Source organism: Phaenicophaeus curvirostris, unplaced genomic scaffold (genome assembly GCF_032191515.1).
Source record: "Phaenicophaeus curvirostris isolate KB17595 unplaced genomic scaffold, BPBGC_Pcur_1.0 scaffold_338, whole genome shotgun sequence".
NCBI lineage: Eukaryota > Metazoa > Chordata > Aves > Cuculiformes > Cuculidae > Phaenicophaeus > Phaenicophaeus curvirostris.
The window spans coordinates 34,520-57,513 of record NW_027206939.1 but is presented as its reverse complement, the minus strand read 5'-3'; the positions used below and the strand labels follow the sequence as shown (position 1 = coordinate 57,513).

General features: G+C 60.5%; 1 protein-coding gene across 1 annotated transcript in view; it reads right to left on the bottom strand.

Annotated features, from left to right (window-relative positions):
• Window positions 1-569: 569 nt before the first annotated feature.
• ATP1A3 (ATPase Na+/K+ transporting subunit alpha 3) overlaps window positions 570-22,994 on the bottom strand; it is a 33,302-nt gene continuing 10,877 nt past the window's right edge. The window contains 19 exon segments of the mRNA XM_069882792.1: window positions 570-630; window positions 1,821-1,912; window positions 2,597-2,698; window positions 3,524-3,654; window positions 4,738-4,883; window positions 6,168-6,291; window positions 7,081-7,235; window positions 7,319-7,487; window positions 9,074-9,224; window positions 10,186-10,322; window positions 11,361-11,536; window positions 13,419-13,611; window positions 14,730-14,864; window positions 16,391-16,500; window positions 18,376-18,574; window positions 20,401-20,669; window positions 21,594-21,711; window positions 22,333-22,386; window positions 22,388-22,535. Of these exon segments, the coding sequence (XP_069738893.1) occupies window positions 602-630; window positions 1,821-1,912; window positions 2,597-2,698; window positions 3,524-3,654; window positions 4,738-4,883; window positions 6,168-6,291; window positions 7,081-7,235; window positions 7,319-7,487; window positions 9,074-9,224; window positions 10,186-10,322; window positions 11,361-11,536; window positions 13,419-13,611; window positions 14,730-14,864; window positions 16,391-16,500; window positions 18,376-18,574; window positions 20,401-20,669; window positions 21,594-21,711; window positions 22,333-22,386; window positions 22,388-22,535 (2,638 nt within the window). The 3' untranslated portion in view covers window positions 570-601.

The following is a 22,994-nucleotide window of genomic DNA, read 5'->3' as shown; positions in this document are numbered from 1 at the left end:
ACTCCTCCCCTTATGCCCCCCCCCAAAACACCCCCTTTTGGGGGCTCCCCCCCCCAATATAATAAAGCTTTAGTGTGACCAGAGACATGCGTGTGTGTGTTTCCGGGGGGGGTGTGTTTGTGTGACACGCGTGTGTGTGTTTCCGGGGGGGTGGGTGTGTTTGTGTGACACACACGTGCTGTTGCGGGGGAGAGGTGTTTGTGTGACACGCGTGTGCAGGGCCCTTTGTGCCCCCCCCGCACACACGTTCCCGCACACGCGTGTTCCACGCACTCTTGTTCCCTGCTCCTTTTTCTCTTTTATTTCATTCATTTTTGATCCATTTTTTTTTTGGGGGGGGGGGAGCTTTTTTTCTGTTTTTTTTCTCGTTTTTCACCATTTTTGGTGCTTTTCTCACACGACGACACCGGGGGGGGGGGGGGTGGGTGGGAGATAAGGGGGTGCCCCCCCCAAGATAAAATCATCCCCTGGGAGCCCCCCATAAGGCGAGGACCCCCCCCCATTTGGGGGTTTTTTTTTGAGGGGGGGGAAGGGGGCGCACGGCAGGCAAAGGGGGAGGGGGGGGAATTGGGGGGGGGGGTATTTATTGGGGGGAGGGGGCTCAGTAATAGGTCTCTTTCTCCACCCAGCCTGCAAGAAAAGGGGGGGTCAGGGGGGGCACCCCCCATCTCAGACCCCCCCCCAACACCTCTTGCCCCCCCCCAGCCCCCCCTTTTCCCCCTCCCAGCTCCCTAAGTTCCCCCATTTCCCTTTCCCAGTCCATCCCAGTCCCTCCCAGTTGCTCCCAAGGACCCCAAGCTCTCCCATTTCCCCCTCCCAGTTTGTCCCAGTCCCTCCCCCTCTATCCCAGTGCCTCCCAGTCATTCCCAGCACATCCCAGTCCATCCCAGTTCCCTCTCAGTCATTCCCAATGTATCCCAGTCCATCCTAGGTGCGTCCCAGTCCATCCCAGTGCCTCCTAGTCCTTCCCAGTGTATCCCAGTCCATCCTAGGTGCGTCCCAGTCCAACCTAGATGCCTCCTGGTCCATCCCAGTGCCTCCCAGTTGCCTCCCAGTCATTCCTAGTGTATCCCAGTCCATCCCAGTTCCCTCTCAGTCATTCCAGCGTAGCCCAGTCCATCCTAATTGCCTCCCAGTCCTTCCCAGTGTATCCCAGTGCATCCTAGTTGCCTCCCAGTCCATCCTAGTTGCCTCCCAGTCCTTCCCAGTGTATCCCAGTGCATCCTAGTTGCCTCCCAGTCCATCCTAGTTGCCTCCCAGTCCTTCCCAGTGTATCCCAGTGCATCCTAGTTGCCTCCCAGTCCATCCTAGTTGCCTCCCAGTCCTTCCCAGTGTATCCCAGTCACAGAATCACAGAATCACAGAATAACCAGGTTGGAAGAGACCCACCGGATCACCGAGTCCAACCTAGTCCATCCTAGGTGCCTCCCAGTGCCTCCCAGTTGCCTCCCAGTCATTCCTAGTGTATCCCAGTCCATCCTAGTTGCCTCCCAGTCACTCCCAGTGTATCCCAGTCCATCCTAGGTGCCTCCCAGTGCCTCCCAGTTGCCTCCCAGTCCTTCCCAGTGTATCCCAGTCCATCCTAGTTGCCTCCCAGTCACTCCCAGTGTATCCCAGTCCATCCTAGGTGCCTCCCAGTGCCTCCCAGTCCTTCCCAGTGTATCCCAGTCCATCCTAGTTGCCTCCCAGTCACTCCCAGTGTATCCCAGTCCATCCTAGGTGCCTCCCAGTTGCCTCCCAGTCCTTCCCAGTGTATCCTAGTCCATCCTAGTTGCCTCCCAGTCCCTCCCAGTGCCCCCCAGTGCCCCCCAGTGCGGCACCTCCAGGGTTGCGGCGCAGGATGAGTTTGCGGATCTCGTCGTAGACGAAGATGAGGAAGCTGTAGGGGAAGGCGCAGAACCACCAGCTCGGCCTGGGAGGGGGGGGCACAAAATTGAGGGGGGGGGTGTTAGTGATGGGGGGGGGCAGCACCCCAGAACCGCGCTGACCCCCCCAAACTGGGCACAGACACCCCCCCCCGAGCCCCCCAACAGCTATAGGGGTGGAAAGACCCCCCCAATAGCTATGGGGGTGCAAGGACCCCCCCTTAATTAACCCCCCTAATAGCTATAGGGGTGCAAGGACCCCCCCTTAATTAACCCCCCTAATAGCTATAGGGGTGCAAGGACCCCCCCTTAATTAACCCCCCTAATAGCTATAGGGGTGCAAGGACTCCCCTTAATTAACCCCCCTAATAGCTATAGGGGTGCAAGGCCCCCCCTTAATTAACCCCCCAATAGCTATAGGGGTGCAAGGCCCCCCCTTAATTAACCCCCCTAATAGCTATAGGGGTGCAAGGACCCCCCCCAATATCCCCCTCAATATATCCCCCCCAGTAACTCTAGGGGTGCAAGGACCCCCCTTAATAACCCCCCCCCATATTCCCCCCCCCAGCCCCATTTGAGGGGTCCCAGCCCCCCCTCCCCTGCACCCCAGCCCCACCAAACCTGCCTGTTCCTTGCAGGGGAGTCACAGCCGCCCCCAACCCCATATTCCCACTTTGGGGGGGGGGTCACCAGATGCCCCCCCCCTCATTTTTGGGGCCCCCCCCGCTCACTTGAGGGGGTACATGCGCAGCGCCACGTCCATCCCGGGGCAGTAGGAGAGGAAAGCGGCCAGCGCCGTCTCCTCGAAGAGCCCGAAGATCAGGATCTTATTCCTGGGGGAGGGGGGAGCACAAAATTCAGACCCCCCCGCATCCATCCCCCCCCCCAAAACCCAACCCCCCCCCCCAAAAAAATCCAGCATCTTCCAGGGAAGCAGGACCCCCCCCACCTTGGGTACCAGCATCCAAGTGATGCTCAGGGATGCAGGATGCTGCGACCCCCACAGTTTTGGGGACCCCCCTCCCACTTTAGGGACCCCCCCCATGTTTTTGAGGCCCTCCCATCGATTTTGGGGACCCCCCCGCATTACTCAGGGGTACTCAGGGGTGCAGGAACCACCACCCCCCCACTCCAGGTAGCATCACCTGGTGGATGCTCAGGGATGCAGGATGCTGGTACCCTGGGGTTTGGGAGCCTCGCCTTGGGTTTTTCCCCCCCCTCATGGTTTTGGGGACCCCTCCAGGTTTTTGGGGACCCCCCTGTTTTGGGGAGCCCTCTCCCACTTTGAGGAACCCCCCAGGGATGCAGAACCCCCCCCATCCTCTAGTTACTATCACCTGGTGGATGCTCAGGGATGCAGGATGCTGGTACCCTGGGGTTTGGGAGCCCCGTCTTGGGTTTTGCCCCCTCCCTCCATGGTTTTGGGGACCCCTCCAGGTTTTTGGGGACCCCCCCGTTTTGGGGAGCCCCCTCCCACTTTGAGGAACCCCACAGGGATGCAGAACCCCCCCCCATCCTCTAGTTACTATCACCTGGTGGATGCTCAGGGATGCAGGATGCTGGTACCCTGGAGTTTGGGAGCCCCGCCCTGGGTTTTGCCCCCCCTCCCCGGGTTTTGGGGACCCCCCCAGGTTTTGGGGGACCCCCCCCCCACTCACTTCATGCCCTGCTGGAAGACAGAGTTGCGTCGGGTCTTGCAGATGATGAGATCTGCCCACTGCACCACCACGATGCTGACGAAGAACGCCGTGTGGCACGTGAACTCGACCACCTTGCGCTGCTCGTAGGTCTTGGGGGGGGGACACACAGAGTCAGGGACCCCCCAAAAATCACCCCCCCAGCCCCCCGAGTTGGAAATGATGGGGGGGAGGGGGCTGCACCCCCTGCCGCGCTTCATAGTGGGGGAAAAAAGGGGGTGGGCAACCCCGTAAAGGGGGAATCGGGGTGCCCCCCGACATCCCTGGATGGGAATTGGGGTGCAGACACCCCGTATCCCTCGATTTTGGGGTGCACAGACCCACCCCCAACATCCCTGAATGGGAATTGGGGTGCAGACACCCCCTATCCCTCGATTTTGGGGTGCACAGACCCACCCCCAACATCCCTGGATGAGAATTGGGGTGCAGACACCCCCTATCCCTCGATTTTGGGGTGCACAGACTGCCCCCAACATCCCTGGATGGGAATTAGGGTGCAGACACCCTCTATCCCTCGATTTTGGGGTGCCCAGACCTCTCTGCAACAGATTTGGGGTCCGCAGACCCCTCCATTGCCACGTTTTGGGGTGCTGCCCCAGGATTTGGGGTGCTGCCTCCCCCTCTCAGAGTTTTGGGGTGCCCAGACCCCCCCATTCCCCTCCCTGCTGAGGGTTTGGGGTGCACGAACCCCTCATGGAGAGGCTTTAGGGTGCCTAGAATCCTAGAATCCTAGGATTTAGGGTGCCTAGCCCCCCCATTGCTGAGTTTTGGGGTGCTGCCTCAGATTTTGGGGTGCTGCCCGCCTCCTCGGATTTTGGGGTGCCCCCACTGAGGGGGTTTTGGGGTGCACGAAACCCCTCACGGAGAGGATTTGGGGGGGCCCAGAGCTCTCTTTGGAACCCGACAGCGGATTTAGGCTGCGGGCTCCCCCCGTTGCTGGGGTTTGGGGGGCAGCCCCGGGTTTTGGGGTGCTGCCTCCCCCTCCCAGGGTTTTGGGGTGCCCAGACCCCCCCTTCCCCTCCCTGCTGAGGGTTTGGGGTGCACGAAACCCCTCAAAGAGAGGATTGGGGGGGCCCAGAGCTCTCTTTGGAACCCGATAGTGGATTTAGGATGCAGGCTCCCCCCGTTGCTGGGTTTTGGGGTGCAGCCCCGGGTTTTGGGGTCCCCCCACGCACCCACTGCTGCCCGTAGGAGTCCTCCAGGTCGTTGATGGTTCGATCGTCCCAGTTGAGCCGGATCCCCACCAGGCAGGACGGGAGGAACCCGTTCTCCGCCAGGATCACGAAGTACGAGAAGAACCCCCCGAGCGCCTGGATCATCCCTGGGGGGGGGGGGGGGGGCGAAAAAGGGGGGGTCAGGGCACCCCAAAACAGAGCAGAACGGCCCCAGACCCCCCTAAACCCCCCAGAGCAGCCCCAGACCCCCCCTAAACATCTCAAAACAGCCCCAAACAGCCCCTGACACCCCAAAATCCCTCCAGGCACCCCAAAACAGACCCTGAAATCCCTCCAGGCACCCCAAAACAGCCCCTTGGAACCCCAAAACCCCCCCCCAGGCACCCCCAAAACACCTCAGAACAGCCCCCAAACGCCCGCCAAACAGCCCCAGGCACCCCAGAACGGCCCCAGGCACCCCCCAAACAACCCAAAATGCCCCCAGACGCCCCAAAACTCCTGCCCAACAGCCTCAGAGCTCTCCCCTGAACCTCCTAGACACCCCAAAATAGCCCCTTGAGATGCCCAAGCGCCCTAAAGCACCTCCAAACACCCCCCTGAGACCCCAAAATGCCCCCTGAAACCCCAAAACATCCCCCTGAAACCCCCAAACACCCCCTGGGACCCCAAAACACCTCCCGAAACCCCCAAAACACCCTCCTTGGGACCCCAAAACACCACTTGGGACCCCTCCACCCCCCCAAAACACCTCAAAACACCTCCTGAAACCCCCAAAACACCCCCCTGGGACCCCAAAACACCTCCTGAAACCCCCAAAACACCCTCCTGGGACCCCCAAACACCCCCTGAGACTCCAAGACACCCCCTGAAACCCCCAAACACCCCCTTGGAACCCCTCAACCCCCTCAAAACACCTCCTGAAACCCCCAAAACACCCTCCTGGGACCCCAAAACCCCCCCTGAGACTCCAAAACATCCCCTGAAACCCCCAAAACACCCTCCTGGGACCCCAAAACACCCCCCTGAGACCCCAAAACACCCCCCTGGGATCCCAAAACATCCCTTGAAACCCCTCAACCCCCTCAAAACACCTCCTGAAACCCCCAAAACACCCTCCTGGGACCCCAAAACACCCCCTGAGACTCCAAGACACCCCCCTGAGACCCCAAAACACCCCTCTGAGACCCCCAAAACACCCCTTGGAACCCCTCAAGCCCCCCAAAACACCTCCTGAAACCCCCAAAACACCCTCCTGGGACCCCAAAACACCCCCTGGGACCCCAAAACACCCCTTGGAACCCCTCAACCCCCCCCAAACACCTCCTGAAACCCCCCAAACACCTCCTGAAACCCCCAAAACACCCTCCTTGGGACCCCAAAACACCACTTGGGACCCCAAAACACCCCCTGGGACCCCCAAACCCCCTCACCGATCTGCCCGTAGGCCATGCTGATGAGCCTCTCGTTCACCAGCTTGTCGGATCGCGGGTTCCTCGGCTGCCGCTTCATGATGTCGCTCTCGGCCGCCTCGTAGGCCAGAGAGATAGCGGGGACCTGGGGGGGACCCCAAAAACACGGGGTTGGGGGACGCCCCAGGGTGCTGAGAGGAGCCCTGGGGTGGGTTGGGGTCCCCAGGGCTCAGGGATGCCCGGGGAAGTTGGGGTCCCCCCCTGTTTTGGGGGTGCCGAGGGGTTTTAGGATGATCGGGGTACTCAGAAAGTTGGGGACCCCCATATTTTGGGGGGGCTGGGGGGGTCCTGAGGGGTTTTAGGGTCCCTGGGGAGGTTTGGGGTCCCTGAGGGTCTCCAAGGTGCCGTGCTGGGGGATTTTGGGGAGGTTCCTGAGAGTTTTGGGGTCCCTGAGGGTCTCCAAGGTCTCATTATGAAGGATTTTTGGAGGTGTTGATGTCCCTCAGGATCTGGGGGGTCCCTGAGGGTCTCCAAGGTCCAATTATGAAGGATTTTTGGAGGTGTTGATGTCCCTCAGGATCTGGGGGTTCCCTGAGGGTCTCCAAGGTCCCATTATGAAGGATTTTTGGAGGTGTTGATGTCCCTCAGGGTCTGGGGGTTCCCTGAGGGTCTCCAAGGTCCAATTATGAAGGATTTTTGGGGATGTTGATGTCCCTCAGGATCTGGGGGTTCCCTGAGGGTCTCCAAGGTCCAATTATGAAGGATTTTTGGGGATGTTGATGTCCCTCAGGGTCTGGGGGTTCCCTGAGGGTCTCCAAGGTCCCATTATGAAGGATTTTTGGAGGTGTTGATGTCCCTCAGGATGTGGGGGGGTCCCTGAGGGTGCCCAGGGTCCCGCGCAGGGGGATTTTGGGGGTCCCCGGGCCCCTCTCACCATGTCGGTGCCCAGGTCGATGCAGAGGATGGTGATGGTGCCCAGGGGCAGGGGGATGTTGGCCATGATGAAGAGCAGGAAGGGGGTGATCTCGGGGATGTTGCTGGTCAGGGTGTAGGCGATGGATTTCTTCAGGTTGTCGAAGATCAAGCGGCCTGAGGGGACGGGGACGGGCGTCACGGGGGTCCCTGAGCCCCGCCAAACCCCCCCTTCCCAACCCCACGGGTGCCGCCCCGACCTTCCTCCACGCCGGTGACGATGGAGGCGAAGTTGTCGTCCAGGAGGATCATGTCGGCCGCCTGCTTGGAGACGTCGGAGCCGGCGATGCCCATGGCCACCCCGATGTCGGCCTTCTTGAGCGCCGGGGAGTCGTTCACCCCGTCCCCCGTCACCGCCACGATGGCGCCCTGGGGACGCGCACGAGGTGAGGGGGGGTCCCAGGGTGGTGGGGACGTGGGGATGGGATGATCCCATCATGGTGGGAACGGGAAGCATCTACTTGTGATGGAGGGATGGGGACGAGGACATGGGGATGAGGATCATCCCATCATGATGGGGATGAGGACATGGGGATGGGTTGATCCCATCATGATGGGGACATGGGGATGGGATGATCCCATCATGATGGGGACGAGGACATGGGGATGGGATGATCCCATCATGGTGGGGACGTGGGGATGGGATGATCCCATCATGGTGGGGACGTGGGGATGGGATGATCCTATCATGGTGGGGACGTGGGGATGGGATGATCCCATCATGATGGGGTCATGGGGATGGGATGATCCCATCATGGTGGGGACGTGGGGATGGGATGATCCTATCATGGTGGGGACGTGGGGATGGGATGATCCCATCATGATGGGGATGAGGACACGGGGATGGGTTGATCCCGTCATGATGGAGATGAGGACATGGGGATGGGTTGATCCCATCATGATGGGGATGAGGACACGGGGATGGGTTGATCCTGTCATGGTGGGGACATGGGGATGGGTTGATCCCATCATGATGGGGACGAGGACACGAGGATGGGTTGATCCCATCATGGTGGGGACGTGGGGATGGATGATCCTATCATGGTGGGGACGTGGGGATGGGATGATCCCATCATGATGGGGATGAGGACATGGGGATGGGTTGATCCCGTCATGATGGGGATGAGGACATGGGGATGGGTTGATCCCATCATGATGGGGACGTGGGGATGGGATGATCCCATCATGGTGGGGACGTGGGGATGGGATGATCCCATCATGGTGGGGACGTGGGGATGGGATGATCCCATCATGGTGGGGACGTGGGGATGGGATGATCCCATCATGATGGGGATGAGGACATGCGGATGGGTTGATCCCGTCATGATGGGGATGAGGACATGGGGATGGGTTGATCCCATCATGATGGGGATGAGGACGTGGGGATGGGTTGATCCCATCATGATGGGGATGAGGACATGGGGATGGGTTGATCCCATCATGATGGGGATGAGGACATGGGGATGGGTTGATCCCATCATGATGGGGACATGGGGATGGGATGAACCTATCATGGAGGGAATGGGAAGCATCTACTCGTGATGGAGACATGGGGATGAGGATCATCCCACCATGGTGGGGACGTGGGGACGAGGACATGGGGACGAGGACCATCCCATCATGATGGAGACACAGGGATGGGATGAACCCATCATGGTGGGAACAGACAGACGGTCGGGTTGGATTTTAGGGTTCCAGGGTGGGATCTGGAGGGGATAAGGTAGACTTTTGGGGCTTAGGGTGGACTTTGGGGGGTCAGGGGTGGATTTTGGGGTCCCCCACCTGGCGCTGGCAGCCCTGGATGATGTTGAGCTTCTACTGGGGTCATTGAGGACCACGGGTTGATGGTTGGGTTGGATTTTAGGGTGGTGGGGTTGGATTTGGAGGGGATCGGGTAGGTTTTTTGGGGTCCGGGGTGGGTTTCGGGGTTCGGGGTGGGTTTCGGGGTCCCCCACCTGGCGCTGGCAGCCCTCGACGATGATGAGCTTCTGCTGGGGGGAGGTGCGGGCGAAGACGATCTCCGTGTGGTTCTGCAGGATCTCGTCGATCTGCTCCGAGCTCATGTCCTTCAGGTCCGTCCCGTGGATCACGCAGGCCTTGGCGTCCCTGGGGGGGGGGGGGGGTGCACCCCAAAACTGAGCTGAGACCCCTCCTTGCACCCCAAAACTGAGCCAGGACCCTCCTGCACCCCAACAAGGAGCTAGGACCCCTCCCTGCACCCCCACACGGAGCTGGGACCCCTCCCTGCACCCCCACACGGAGCTGGGACCCCTCCCTGCACCCCAATGTCACCCCCTGCACCCCCAAATCCCAGACCCTGCAACCCTGAACCCTCAAATCCTCCTCCTTCTGCACCCTAGCTTCTCTCCATCACCTCCTGAACCCCCAAACTCCAGACTCTGTACCCCAAATCCCCCTCCTTCTGCACCCCAGCCCCTCTCCCTCGCCCCCTGCACCCCCAAATTCCCCCCAGCCCCTCTCCATCATCTCCCTGCACCCCCAAACACCCCCAGCCTGCCTTCCTGGCCTTCTGCACCCCCAAATCCCCCCTCAGCTCCTCCAGCCCCTCTCCATCACCCCCCTGCACCCCCAAATCCCCCCCAGCCTCTCTCCATCACCCCCTGAACCCCCAAACCCTAGACTCTGTACCCCAAATCCCCCTCCTTCTGCCCCCAGCGCCTCTCCCTCACCCCCTGAACCCCCAAATCCCTTCACTCCGCACCCTAACTTCTCTCCATCGCCCCCTGCACCCCCAAACCTCCCCATAGCCCCTCTCCATCACCTCCCTGCACCCCCAAATCCCCCTCCCTCTGCCCCCTAGCCCCTCCCCATCACCCCCTGCACCCCCAAATCTCCCCTCAGCCCCTCTCCCTCACCCCCTGAACCCCCAAATCCCTTCACTCTGCACCCTAACTTCTCTCCATCACCCCCTGCACCCCCAAACCTCCCCATAGCCCCTCTCCATCACCTCCCTGCACCCCCAAATCCCCCTCCCTCTGCCCCCAGCCCCTCCCCATCACCTCCCTGAACCCCCAGACCCCACCCCCGGCCCCCCCGAACCCCTCACCTGGGGTTGACCTGGCTGACGGGGATGTTGAGGCGCGCGGCGATGTCCTCCACGGTCTCGTTGCCCTCGGAGATGATCCCCACGCCCTTGGCGATGGCCTTGGCCGTGATGGGGTGGTCCCCGGTCACCATGATCACCTGGGGGGGCACAGGGGGGTCACCCCCACATCGGGATGGGGGGCGTCGGGGGGGGCTGTGGGGAGCGGGAGGGAGATTTGGGGTGCAAGGGGGAGATTTGGGGTGCAAGAGGGAGGATTTGGGGTGTGTGGAGGGAGATTTGGGGTGCAAGAGGGTGATTTGGGGTGCAAGGGGGAGGATTTGGGGTGCAAGAGGGTGATTTGGGGTGCAAGGGGGAGGATTTGGGGTGCAAGAGGGTGATTTGGGGTGCAAGGGGGAGGATTTGGGGTGCAAGGGGGAGGATTTGGGGCGTGTGGAGGGAGATTTGGGGTGCAAAGGGGAGAAACAGGGTGCGAGGGGGAGGATTTGGGGTGCAAGGGGGGAGGATTTGGGGCGTGTGGAGGGAGATTTGGGGTGTGTGGAGGGAGATTTGGGGTGCAGGGAGGAGAATCAGGGTTTGAGGGGGAGGATTTGGGGTGCAGGGGGAGATTTGGGGTGCAAGAGGGAGATTTGGGGTGTGTAGAGGGAGATTTGGGGTGCAAGGAGGAGATATGGGGGGTGGGGGGAAGATTTAGGGTATGTGGAGGGAGATTTGGGGTGCAGGGGGGAGATTTGGGGTGCAGGGGGGAGAATCAGGGTGCAAGGGGGAGAATTTGGGGTGCAAGAGGGAGATTTGGGGTGTGTGAAGGGAGATTTGGGGTGCAGGGGGGAAAATCAGGGTTTGAGGGGGAGGATTTGGGGTGCAGGGGGGGAATTTGGTGTGTGTGTGTGGAAATTTGGGGTGCAGAGAGGAGAAATGGGGTTCAGGGGGGAGAAATGGGGTATGTGGAGGGAGATTTGGGGCGCAGGGGGGAGATTTGGGGTACAGGGGAGATATTTGGGGTACAGGGGTGGAGATTTGGGGTACAGGGGGGGCTCAGGGCATTTCAGGGGGCGCTGAGGGTCTTGGGGTTTGCAGGGCTGGAGAGACGGATCTCAGGAGGTTTTTGGGGCGCGGGGAGGAGGGGGGCCCCCCCCCAGGGGGAGGTTTTGGGGTGCAGGGGTGGGGGGGGTCCCCACCTTGATGCCGGCGCTGCGGCACTTGCCGACGGCATCGGGGACGGCGGCTCGGGGGGGGTCGATCATGGACATGAGCCCCACGAAGCAGAGGTTGTCGGTGGCAAAGTTGACGTCGTCGCAGTCGAAGGCGAAACCCTTGGGGTACTGGTCCTCGGGCAGGTAGAAGTGGCAGAACCCTGGGGGGGACGCACGGTCCTGAACCCCAAAAACCAGCCCCGAACCCCAAAAACCAGCCCCGAACCCCCAAAACCAGCTCCGCCTCCTGAGGAACCTCAGAACTCACCTCCAGGACCCCAGAACTTCCTGAGGAACCTCAGAACCCACCTCCAAGACCCTCAGAACCCCCCTCAGCTCCATCTCCAGGACCTCAGAACCTCCTGAGGAACCTCAGAACCCCCCTCAGCTTTATCTCCAGGACCCCAGAACCTCCTGGGGAACCTCAGAACCTCCTGAGGAACCTCAGAATCCCTCTCAGCTCCATCTCCAGGACCCCAGAACCTGCTGAGGAACCTCCGAACCCGCCTCCAGGACCTCAGAACCCACCTCCAGAACCTCAGAACCTCCCTCAGTTCCACCTCCAGGACCCCAGAACCTCCGAATCCGCCTCCAGCACCTCAGAACCTCCCTGAGGAACCTCAGAACCCACCTCCAGGACCTTGGAACCTCCCTCAGTGCCACCTCCAGGACCTCAGAACCTCGTGAGGAACCTCAGAACCCACCCGAGCTCCACCCCAAGACCTCAGGATCCTGCTCAGCTCCATCTCCAGGACCTCAGAACCTCTTGAGGAACCCCATAACCTCCTTAGGAAGCTCAGAACCCCCCTCCAGGACCCCAGAACCTCTTGAGGAACCCCATAACCTCCTTAGGAAGCTCAGAACCCCCCTCCAGGACCCCAGAACCTCCTGAGGAACCTCAGAACCCCCCTCAGCTCCATCTCCAGGACCTCAGAACCTCCTGAGGAACCTCAGAACCTCCCTCAGCTCCATCTCCAGGACCTCAGAACCTCCTGAGGAACCTCAGAACCCCCCTCAGCTCCATCTCCAGGACCTCAGAACCTCCTGAGGAACCTCAGAACCCACCTCCAGGACCCCAGAACCTCCTGAGGAACCTCAGAACCCCCCTCAGCTCCATTTCCAGGACCTCAGAACCTCCTGAAGAACCTCAGAACTCACCTCCAGGACCCCAGAACCCCCCTCAGCTCCATCTCCAGGACCTCAGAACCTCCTGAGGAACCTCAGAACCCACCTCCAGGACCTTGGAACCTCCTGAGGAACCTCAGAACCCCCCTCAGCTCCATCTCCAGGACCTCAGAACCTCCTGAAGAACCTCAGAACCCCTCCCCAGGGCCCCAGAACCCCCCTCAGCTCCATCTCCAGGACCTCAGAACCTCTTGAGGAACCCCAGAACTCACCTCCAGGACCCCAGAACCCCCCTCAGCTCCATCTCCAGGACCTCAGAACCTCCTGAGGAACCTCAGAACCTCTCTCAGCTCCATCTCCAGGACCTCAGAACCTCTTGAGGAATCCCAGAACTCACCTCCAGGACCCCAGAACCCCCCTCAGCTCCATCTCCAGGACCTCAGAACCTCCTGAGGAACCTCAGAACCTCTCTCAGCTCCATCTCCAGGACCTCAGAACCTCTTGAGGAATCCCAGAACTCACCTCCAGGACCCCAGAACCCCCCTCATCTCCATCTCCAGGACCTCAGAACCTCCTGAGGAACCCCAGAACCCACCTCCAGCACCCCAGAACCCCCCTCAGCTCCATCTCCAGGACCCCAGAACCTCCTGAGGAACCTCAGAACCCCCCTCAGCTCCATCTCCAGGACCTCAGAACCTCCTGAGGAACCCCAGAACTCACCTCCAGCACCCCTGAACCCCCCTCATCTCCATCTCCAGGACCTCAGAACCTCCTGAGGAACCCCAGAACCCACCTCCAGCACCCCAGAACCCCCCTCAGCTCCACCTCCAGGACCTCAGAACCTCCTGAGGAACCTCCGAACCCCGCTCCGTGACCCCAGAAGGTGCCGAGGGCCCCCCAGGACCCCCCGTTCCGTACCCAGGACCCGCTCCCCGAGCCCCCCCAGCTCCAGGTAGGCGTTCTGGAAGGCCTCCTTCATCTCCTCGTCCAGGGGCTGCTCCTTGCCCTGCAGCAGGATGGTCGAGCACCGGTCCAGGATCCTCTCGGGGGCCCCTTTCATCACCAGCAGGTACCGGTTGTCGTTGGGGTCCTCGGTCTCGTGGATCGACAGCTGAGGAGAATTGTTGGGGGGGGGGGGGGGCTGAAGCAGGGCACCCCAAAAATCTCCCTGCGCCCCCAAATCCCACATCCTGCAGCCCCAAGTCCCCCTGCACCCCCAAATCCCAGACCCTGCACCCCAGCCTCTCTGCATCCCTGTCTGAACACCACATCCCCTCCCCTGCACCCCCAAATCCCAGATCCTGCAGCCCCAAATCACCCCCTGCACCCCCAAATCCCAGATCCTGCAACCCCAAATCACCCCCTGCACCCCCAAATCTCAGACCCTGCACCCCAGCCTCTCTCCATCCCTGTCTGAATACCACATCCCCTCCCCTGCACCCCCAAATCCCAGACTCTGCACCCCCAAACCACCCCTGCACCCCCAAATCCCAGATCCTGCACCCCCAAATCACCCCCTGCACCCCCAAATCCCAGATCCTGCAGCCCCAAATCACCCCCTGCACCCCCAAATCCCAGATCCTGCAGCCCCAAGACCCCTGCACCCCCAAATCCCAGACCCTGCACCTCCAAATCCCCCTTCCCCTGCAGCCCCAAATCGCAGAACCTGCCCCCCTAAATCCCCTTCCCTGTACCCCCAAATCACCCCCTGCACCCCAATCCCCCTGTACCCTCAAATCCCAGACCCTGTGCCCCCGAATCAGCCCCTGCACCCCAAAATCAGCCCCTGCACCCCCAAATCCCAGACCCTGCAGCCCTAAATCCCCTCCCCGGCCCCCCCAAATCAGCACCTGCACCCCCAAATCCCAGACCCTGCACCCCCAAATCAGCCCCATGGGATCTGGGGGGGCTCGAGGGGCTCCCCAAGAGCTCTGAGGTCCAGGAGGGATGGAGGGTGCCCTGCAGGGTTGGGGGGGGGGGGGGGACACGCTGATGGTTTGGGGGTGCCCCATCGATCTGGGGGGACCCCATCGACCTGGGGGTGCCCCATTTTTTTTTGGGGGGTGCCCCATGGGATCTGGGGGGGCTCCCCAAGCGCTCTGAGGTCCAAGAGGGATGGAGAGGACCCTATAGGACTAGGGGGGAGATGCTGATGGTTTGGGAGGCCTGGGAGGGGCCTCTATGGGGTTTTGGGGTCCCCCCTCGGGTTTTGGGGTCCCCCCCCCGTACCTGGTATTTGTTGGTGGAGTTGAAGGGGATCTCGGCCACCTTCTTGTTGCGCTCGCGCATCACCTTGACGGAGCCCGACGAGAGCTCGATGCACTTGAGCAGCGCCGACTCGGAGGCGTCGCCGGCCACGTCGCGCTGCGGGGACCCCAAAACCTGAGCCCCGGCACCCCGAAACCGGACCCGCCCCACAGCACCCCAAAACCTGAGCCCCGGCACCCCCGAAACCAGATCCACGGCATCCCCGAAACCAGATCTGACCCACAGCGCCCCGAAACACAGAGCAACGGGACCCCAAATCCTGACCCATGGCACCCCAAAACCAGATCCACAGCACCCCAAAACCAGACCCGCCCCACAGCACCCCAAAACCTGAGCCCCAGCACCCCAAAACCAAACCCACGGCACCCCAAAACCAGATCTGCCCCACAGCACCCTGAGAACAGAGCAACGGGACCCCAAATCCTGACCCATGGCACCCCGAAACCAGATCCACAGTACCCCCAAAACAAGACCTGCCCCACAGCACCCCAAAACCACACCCATGGGACCCCAAATCCTGACCCACGGCACCCCAAAACCAGATCCACCCCACAGCACCCCAAATCCTGAGCCCCAGCACCCCGAAACTGGACCCAGGACCCGCCCCCCCCCAAACCAGACCTGCCCCACAGCACCCCGAAAACAGAGCAACGGGACCCCAAATCCTGACCCATACTGATCCTATGACCCCCAAACCCACCCCATAGCCCCCCAAACCCATCCTGTACCCCCAAAACCTCCCCATACACCCCCAAACCCCATCCTATGCCCCCTAAACCTCTTCCCACACCCCACAGACCCCCCAAAAGCCACCCCTCAGCCCCCCAAACCCACCCTATACCCCTCCAACCCCCTCCCACGCCCCATAGCCCCCCCAAACCCATCCTATAGCCCCCCCAAACCCACCCCATAGGCCCCCCAAACCCCATCTTACACCCCTCCAACTCCCTCCCACGCCCCATAGCCCCCCCAAACCCATCCTATAGCCCCCCCAAACCCCATCTTATACCCCTCCAACCCCCTCCCACGCCCCATAGCCCCCCCAAACCCATCCTATAGCCCCCCAAACCCATCCTATAGCCCCCCCAAACCCATCTTATAGCCCCCCCAAACCCACCCTATAGCCCCCCCAAACCCCATCTTATACCCCTCCAACCCCCTTCCACGCCCCATAGCCCCCCCAAACCCATCCTATAGCCCCCCCAAACCCATCTTATAGCCCCCCAAACCCACCCCATACCCCACCTTATACCCCTCCAACCCCCTCCTATGCCCCATAGCCCCCCTCAACCCACCCCATAGCCCCCCCAAACCCCATCTTATACCCCTCCAACCCCCTCCCACGCCCCATAGCCCCCCCAAACCCATCCTATAGCCCCCACAAACCGCATCTTATACCCCTCCAACCCCCTCCCACGCCCCATAGCCCCCCCAAACCCATCCTATAGCCCCCCAAACCCCATCTTATACCCCTCCAACCCCCTCCCCTGCCCCATAGCCCCCCCAAACCCATCCTATAGCCCCCCAAATCCACCCCATAGCTCCCCCAAACCCCATCTTACACCCCTCCAACCCCCTCCCACGCCCCGTAGCCCCCCCAGACCCCCCTCCCCAGGTCTCACCTTGAGGATGGGGACGTTCTCCTGCCCCCCCTTGAAGACAGCTCGGTTGCAGAGCCCGGCGATGTGGGCCAGAGCCACCCAGGTGGCTGAGCTCTTATCGAACGCCGTGCCTGGGGGGGGGGGGGGGCAAAAAGGGGGAGGGTCAGAGGGGACCCCAAAACCCCACTGCGCCCCCTCCCTGTCCCCGGGACCCCCATTTCCACCCCCCAGGAGACCCACAAGTCCAGGAGCCCCCAGTAGCCCCCCAAAGCGCCCCCTCTCAGTCCTCTCCAGTAGCATCCGAGAACCCCCAGTACCCCCCCAACACCCCCAAACCACCCCCAGCCCCCCCAACAGCCCCTTTAGCCCCATTCCTGACCCCCCCCAGCCCCCCAGAACCCCCCATTTCTGACCCCTCCAGCCCCCTAAAACACCCCAGACCCCCCAACAGCCCCTTTTGCTCCATTCCTGACCCCCCCAGCCCCCCAGAACCCCCCATTTCTGACCTCCCAGCCCCCTAAAGCACCCCCAGACCCCCCAACAGCTCCTTTTGCTCCATTCCTGACCCCCCCAGCCCCCCAGAACCCCCCATTTCTGACCTCCCAGCCCCCTAAAGCACCCCCAGACCCCCCAGCAGCCCCTTTAGCCCCATTCCTGACCCCCAGAACCCCCCATTTCTGACCCCCCAGCCCCCTAAAGCACCCCCAGACCCCCCAACAGCCCCTTTAGCCCCATTCCTGACCCCCCCAGCCCCCCAGAACCCCCCATTTCTGACCCCCCAGCCCCCTAAAGCACCCCCAGACCCCCCAACAGCCCCTTTAGCCCCATTCCTGCCCCCCCAGCCCCTCAAAGCCCCCCAACCCCTTCTCCCTCACTCCCCCAGCCCCTCCCAGTCACCCCCAACCCCCCTAGCAGCCCCTTTAGCCCCATTCCTGACCCCCCCAGCCCCCCAGAACCCCCCATTTCTGACCCCCCAGCCCCCTAAAGCACCCCCAGACCCCCCAGCAGCCCCTTTAGCCCCATTCCTGACCCCCCCCAGCCCTCCAGAACCCCCCATTTCTGACCCCTCCAGCCCCCTAAAGCACCCCCAGACCCCCCAACAGCCCCTTTAGCCCCATTCCTGACCCCCCAGCCCCCCAGAACCCCCCATTTCTGACCCCTCCAGCCCCCTAAAACACCCCAGACCCCCAACAGCCCCTTTTGCTCCATTCCTGACCCCCCCAGCCCCCCAGAACCCCCCATTTCTGACCCCCCAGCCCCCTAAAGCACCCCCAGAGCCCCCCAACAGCCCCTTTAGCCCCATTCCTGACCCCCCAGCCCCCCATTTCTGACCCCTCCAGCCCCCTAAAGCACCCCCAGACCCCCCAGCAGCCCCTTTAGCCCCATTCCTGACCCCCTCAGCCCCCCAGAACCCCCCATTTCTGACCTCCCAGCCCCCTAAAGCACCCCCAGACCCCCCAACAGCCCCTTTAGCCCCATTCCTGCCCCCCAGCCCCTCAAAGCCCCCTGACCCCTTCTCCCTCACTCCCCCAGCCCCTCCCAGTCACCCCCAACCCCCCCCAGCAGCCCCTTTAGCCCCATTCCTGACCCCCCCAGCCCCCCAGAACCCCCCATTTCTGACCCCCCAGCCCCCTAAAGCACCCCCAGACCCCCCAACAGCCCCTTTAGCCCCATTCCTGACCCCCTCAGCCCCCCCGAACCCCCCATTTCTGACCCCTCCAGCCCCCCAAAACACCCCCAGACCCCCCAACAGCCCCTTTAGCCCCATTCCTGACCCCCCCAGCCCCCCAGAACCCCCCATTTCTGACCCCCCAGCCCCCTAAAGCACCCCCAGACCCCCCAACAGCCCCTTTAGCCCCATTCCTGACCCCCAGAACCCCCCATTTCTGACCCCCCAGCCCCCCAAAACACCCCCAGACCCCCCAACAGCCCCTTTAGCCCCATTCCTGCCCCTCCCCAGCCCCCCAAACCTCCCCTGCCCCCTCCTCCCAGTCCCCCCCCAGTACCGGACTGGTCCTCGGTGGTGTCGGCCTCGTGGATCTGGTTGTCGAACCACATGTGAGCGACCGTCATGCGGTTCTGGGTGAGGGTCCCGGTCTTGTCGGAGCAGATGGTGGAGGTGGAGCCCAGCGTCTCCACCGCCTCCAGGTTCTTCACCAGGCAGTTCTTGCGCGCCATGCGCTTGGCCGTCAGCGTCAGGCACACCTGGCACGCCAGGGGTTAAACCGGGGGGCTGGGGGGGCAGCTGGGGCGCGTGCTGCCCCTGCACCCCATATATTGACCCCTACACCCCATATATTGCCCCTACATCCCATATACTGCCCCCTACACCCCCTATATTGACTCTGCACCCCCTATATTGACCCCTGCACCTCATATATTGACTCTGCACCCCGTATATTGACCCCTGCACCTCATATATTGACTCCTACACCCCATATACTGCCCCTACATCCAATATATTGACCCCTGCACCCCATATATTGCCCCTACACCGCATTTATTGACCCCTGCACCCCATATATTGACTCTGCACCCCCTATATTGACCCCTGCACCTCATATATTGACTCCTACACCCCATATACTGCCCCTACATCCCATATATTGACTCTGCACGCCATATATTGACCCCTGCACCTCATATATTGACTCCTGCACCCCATATACTGCCCCTACATCCCATATATTGACTCTGCACGCCATATATTGACCCCTGCACCTCATATATTGACTCCTACACCCCATATACTGCCCCTACATCCAATATATTGACTCTGCGCGCCATATATTGACCCCTGCACCTCATATATTGACTCCTACACCCCATATACTGCCCCTACATCCAATATCTTGACCCCTGCACCCCATATATTGCCCCTACATCCCATATAATGCCCCCTACACCCCCTATATTGACTCTGCACACCCTATATTGACTCTGCACCCACTATATTGACTGCTGCACCTCATATATTGACTCCTACACCCCATATACTGCCTCTACATCCAATATATTGACTGCTGCACCCCATATATTGCCCCTACATCCCATATACTGCCCCCTGCACCTCATATATTGACTCCTACATCCCATATACTGCCCCTACATCCAATATATTGACTCTGCACCCCATATACTGCCCCCTACACCCCCTATATTGACTCTGCACCCCATATATTGACCGCTGCACCTCATATATTGACTCCTACACCCCATATACTGCCCCTACATCCAATAGATTGACTGCTGCACCCCATATATTGCCCCTACACCCCATTTATTTACCCCTGCACCCCATATATTGACCCCTGCACCCCACATACTGCCCCTTCACCCCATGTATTAATTCCTGCACCCCATATACTGCCCCTTCACCCCATATATTGACCCCTGCACCTCATATACTGCCCCTACACCACATATATTGACCCCTGCACCCCATATACTGCCCCTACACCCCATTTATTGACCCCTGCACCCCATATACTGCCCCTACACCCCATTTATTGACCCCTGCACCTCATATACTGCCCCTACACCACATATATTGACACCTGCACCCCATATATTGCTCCCTAGACCCAATATATTGCTCCTTTTACCTTATATATTGACCCCTGCACCCCATATACTGCCCCTACACCCCATTTATTGACCCTTGCACCCCATATACTGCCCCTACACCCCATTTATTGACCCCTGCACCCCATATACTGCCCCTACACCGCATATATTGACCCCTGCACCTCATATACTGCCCCTACACCACATATATTGACCCCTGCACCCCATATATTGCCCCTACACCCCATTTATTGACCCCTGCACCTCATATACTGCCCCTACACCACATATATTGACCCCTGCACCCCATATACTGCCCCTACACCCCATTTATTGACCCCTGCACCCCATATATTGCTCCTTGCACCTTATATATTGACCCCTGCACCCCATATACTGCCCCTACACCCCATATATTGACCCCTGCCCCCCCCATATTGCCCCCTGCCCGCCCGGATCCGTACGGTGACGGTGGCCAGGAGCCCCTCGGGGACGTTGGCGACGATGATGCCGATGAGGAAGATGACGGCCTCGAGCCAGGTGTAGCCCAGGATGAGGGAGAGGATGAAGAAGGAGATGCCGAGGAAGACGGCGACGCCGGTGATGAGCTGGATGAAGTGCTCGATCTCCACCGCGATCGGCGTCTTCCCCACCTCCAGCCCCGAAGCCAACGTCGCGATGCGACCCATCACCGTCCGGTCACCCGTGGCGATCACCACGCCGCGTGCCGTGCCTTGAGGGGGGACACGGGGCATCAGGGACCCCAAAAATCCTCCAGAAAACCCAAAAAAATCCCCAAAAATTCCTCTAGGAGCTCAAAACGGGGCGAGAAACGGTCCGGGACCTCCGAAACCAGGCTCAGAAATGGCTTCGGGAACCCAAACTGGCACCAGAAATGGTCTTGGAACCCCAAAATATCTCAAGAAACACCCAAAACCTGCTCAAGGAATGGTCTTGGAATTCACAAATGGCTGAGGAATCCCCAGAAATGGTTCAAGAAACCACCCAAAATATCTCTAGGAACACAAAAATGGCTCTAGGAACCCAAAAGAGCCCCAGAAATGGTCTTGGAACCCCAAAATACTTCAGGAACCACCCAAAACCTGCACCAAAAGGGTCTTGGAATCCCAAAATACCTCAAGAACCACCCCAAACCTGCACCAAAAGGGTCTTGGAACCCCAAAATACCTCAAGAACTACCCAAAACCTGCACCAAAAGGGTCTTGGAACCCCAAAATACCTCAAGAACCACCCAAAACCTGCACCAAAAGGGTCTTGGAACCCCAAATACCTCAAGAACCACCCAAAACCTGCACCAAAAGGGTCTTGGAATCCCAAAATACCTCAAGAACCTCCCCAAACCTGCACCAAAAGGGTCTTGGAACCCCAAAATACCTCAAGAACCACCCAAAACCTGCACCAAAAGGGTCTTGGAACCCCAAAATACCTCAAGAACCACCCAAAACCTGCACCAGAAAAGGTCTTGAAACCCCCAAAATGGTCTAGAACCTCCAGAAATGGTCCAGAACCTCCAGAAATGTCTCTCAGAAGCCATAAAGAGGACCATAAGTGGTCCTGGAACCCCAAAAGGACCTCGGGGACCCCAAAATATGTCGGGGATCCCCCCGAAGAGCCCCGGCTGAAGCCCCCTCCTCACCTTCCACGCAGTTGGTGGAGAAGAAGGTGATGTTGCGGGTCTCGAGGGGGTTGTCGTGGGTGCAGTCGGGAGAGCGGGTCTGAGGCTCCGATTCCCCGGTCAGCGAGGAGTTATCGACCTGGGGGGGGGACGTGAGAGATTGGGGGGGGTCCTGAGGGATTTGGGGGGGGTCCTGAGAGATTTGGGGGGGTCCTGAGGGGGTTTGGGGGGGTCCTGAGGGGGTGGAAATGGGTCTGGGGGCTCCAACCCCCCTGGTCAGAGAGGGGTTGTCCTCATGGGGGGGGCACGAGAAATGAGGGGGGGGTCTTGAGGGGTTTTGGGGGGCAGATTTGGGGGGTCCTGAGGGATTTGGGGGTGGGTCTTGAGGGGTGGGGGGGGGTCCCAAGGGGTTTTGGGGTATCCTGATGGGTTTGGGGGGGTGCCTTTACAAATTGGGGGGGGGCACAAATGATTGGGGGGGGGTGTCCTGAGGTGTTTGGGTGGGGGGGGCTGGAACTTGTGGGGGGGTGTCCATATATTTGGGGGGGGTGCCTATGTATTGGGGGGGGTCCATGGATCTGGGGGGGCACCTTAGTGCAATTTTGGGGGGACCCACGCGTTTTGAGGGGGGGGCACATAGATTTGGGGTGGCTTTATGCAATTTTGGGGGGCTCCATGGATTTGGGGGCGTTCTTTGCCTTTCAGGGGGGGTCTTTAGGAATGGGGGGGGTCTCTAGGAATTTTGGGGGGGGGTCCCCACCTTGCAGCCGTGAGCCGAGATGATGCGCAGGTCGGCGGGGACGCGGTCCCCCCCCCTTCACCTCCACCAGGTCCCCCACGACCACCTCCTCGGCGTTGAGCTGCATCTTCTCCCCCTCCCGGATCACCAGAGCTTGCTGGGGGGGGGGGCAAAAAAAATGGGGGGGGGGGGGCAAAAAATTGGGGGGGGGGGCAAAAAATTGGGGGGGGTTAAAATCAAAGGATGCGATTAGAGAGGGGAATTGGGGAGCAAATTGGGGAGAGAGAGGAATAAGGGGTTAATAAATTGGGGGGTAATAAATTGGGGGGGTAATAAATTGGGGGGGTAATAAATTGGGGGGGTTAATAAATTGGGGGGGTAAAATCAAGGGGTACAATTAGGGAGGGGAATTGGGGGGCAAATTAGGGAGTGGGAGGAATTGGGGGGGAATAAGGGGGTAATAAATTGGGGGGGGTAAGAAATCAGGGGGTGCCATCTGCCCCCTCCCCCAAATCTGCCCCCCCTCCCCAAAATCTGCCCCCCCCACCTGCCCCATGACCTCCAATCTGCCCCCCCCTCCCCCCATTTTGCCCCCCCCATCCCCATCTCCATCCTCCCAGCTCAGCATCTTCCCCCCAAATCCACCTCCTGACCCCCCAAATCTGCCCCTTATCCCCCTCCCC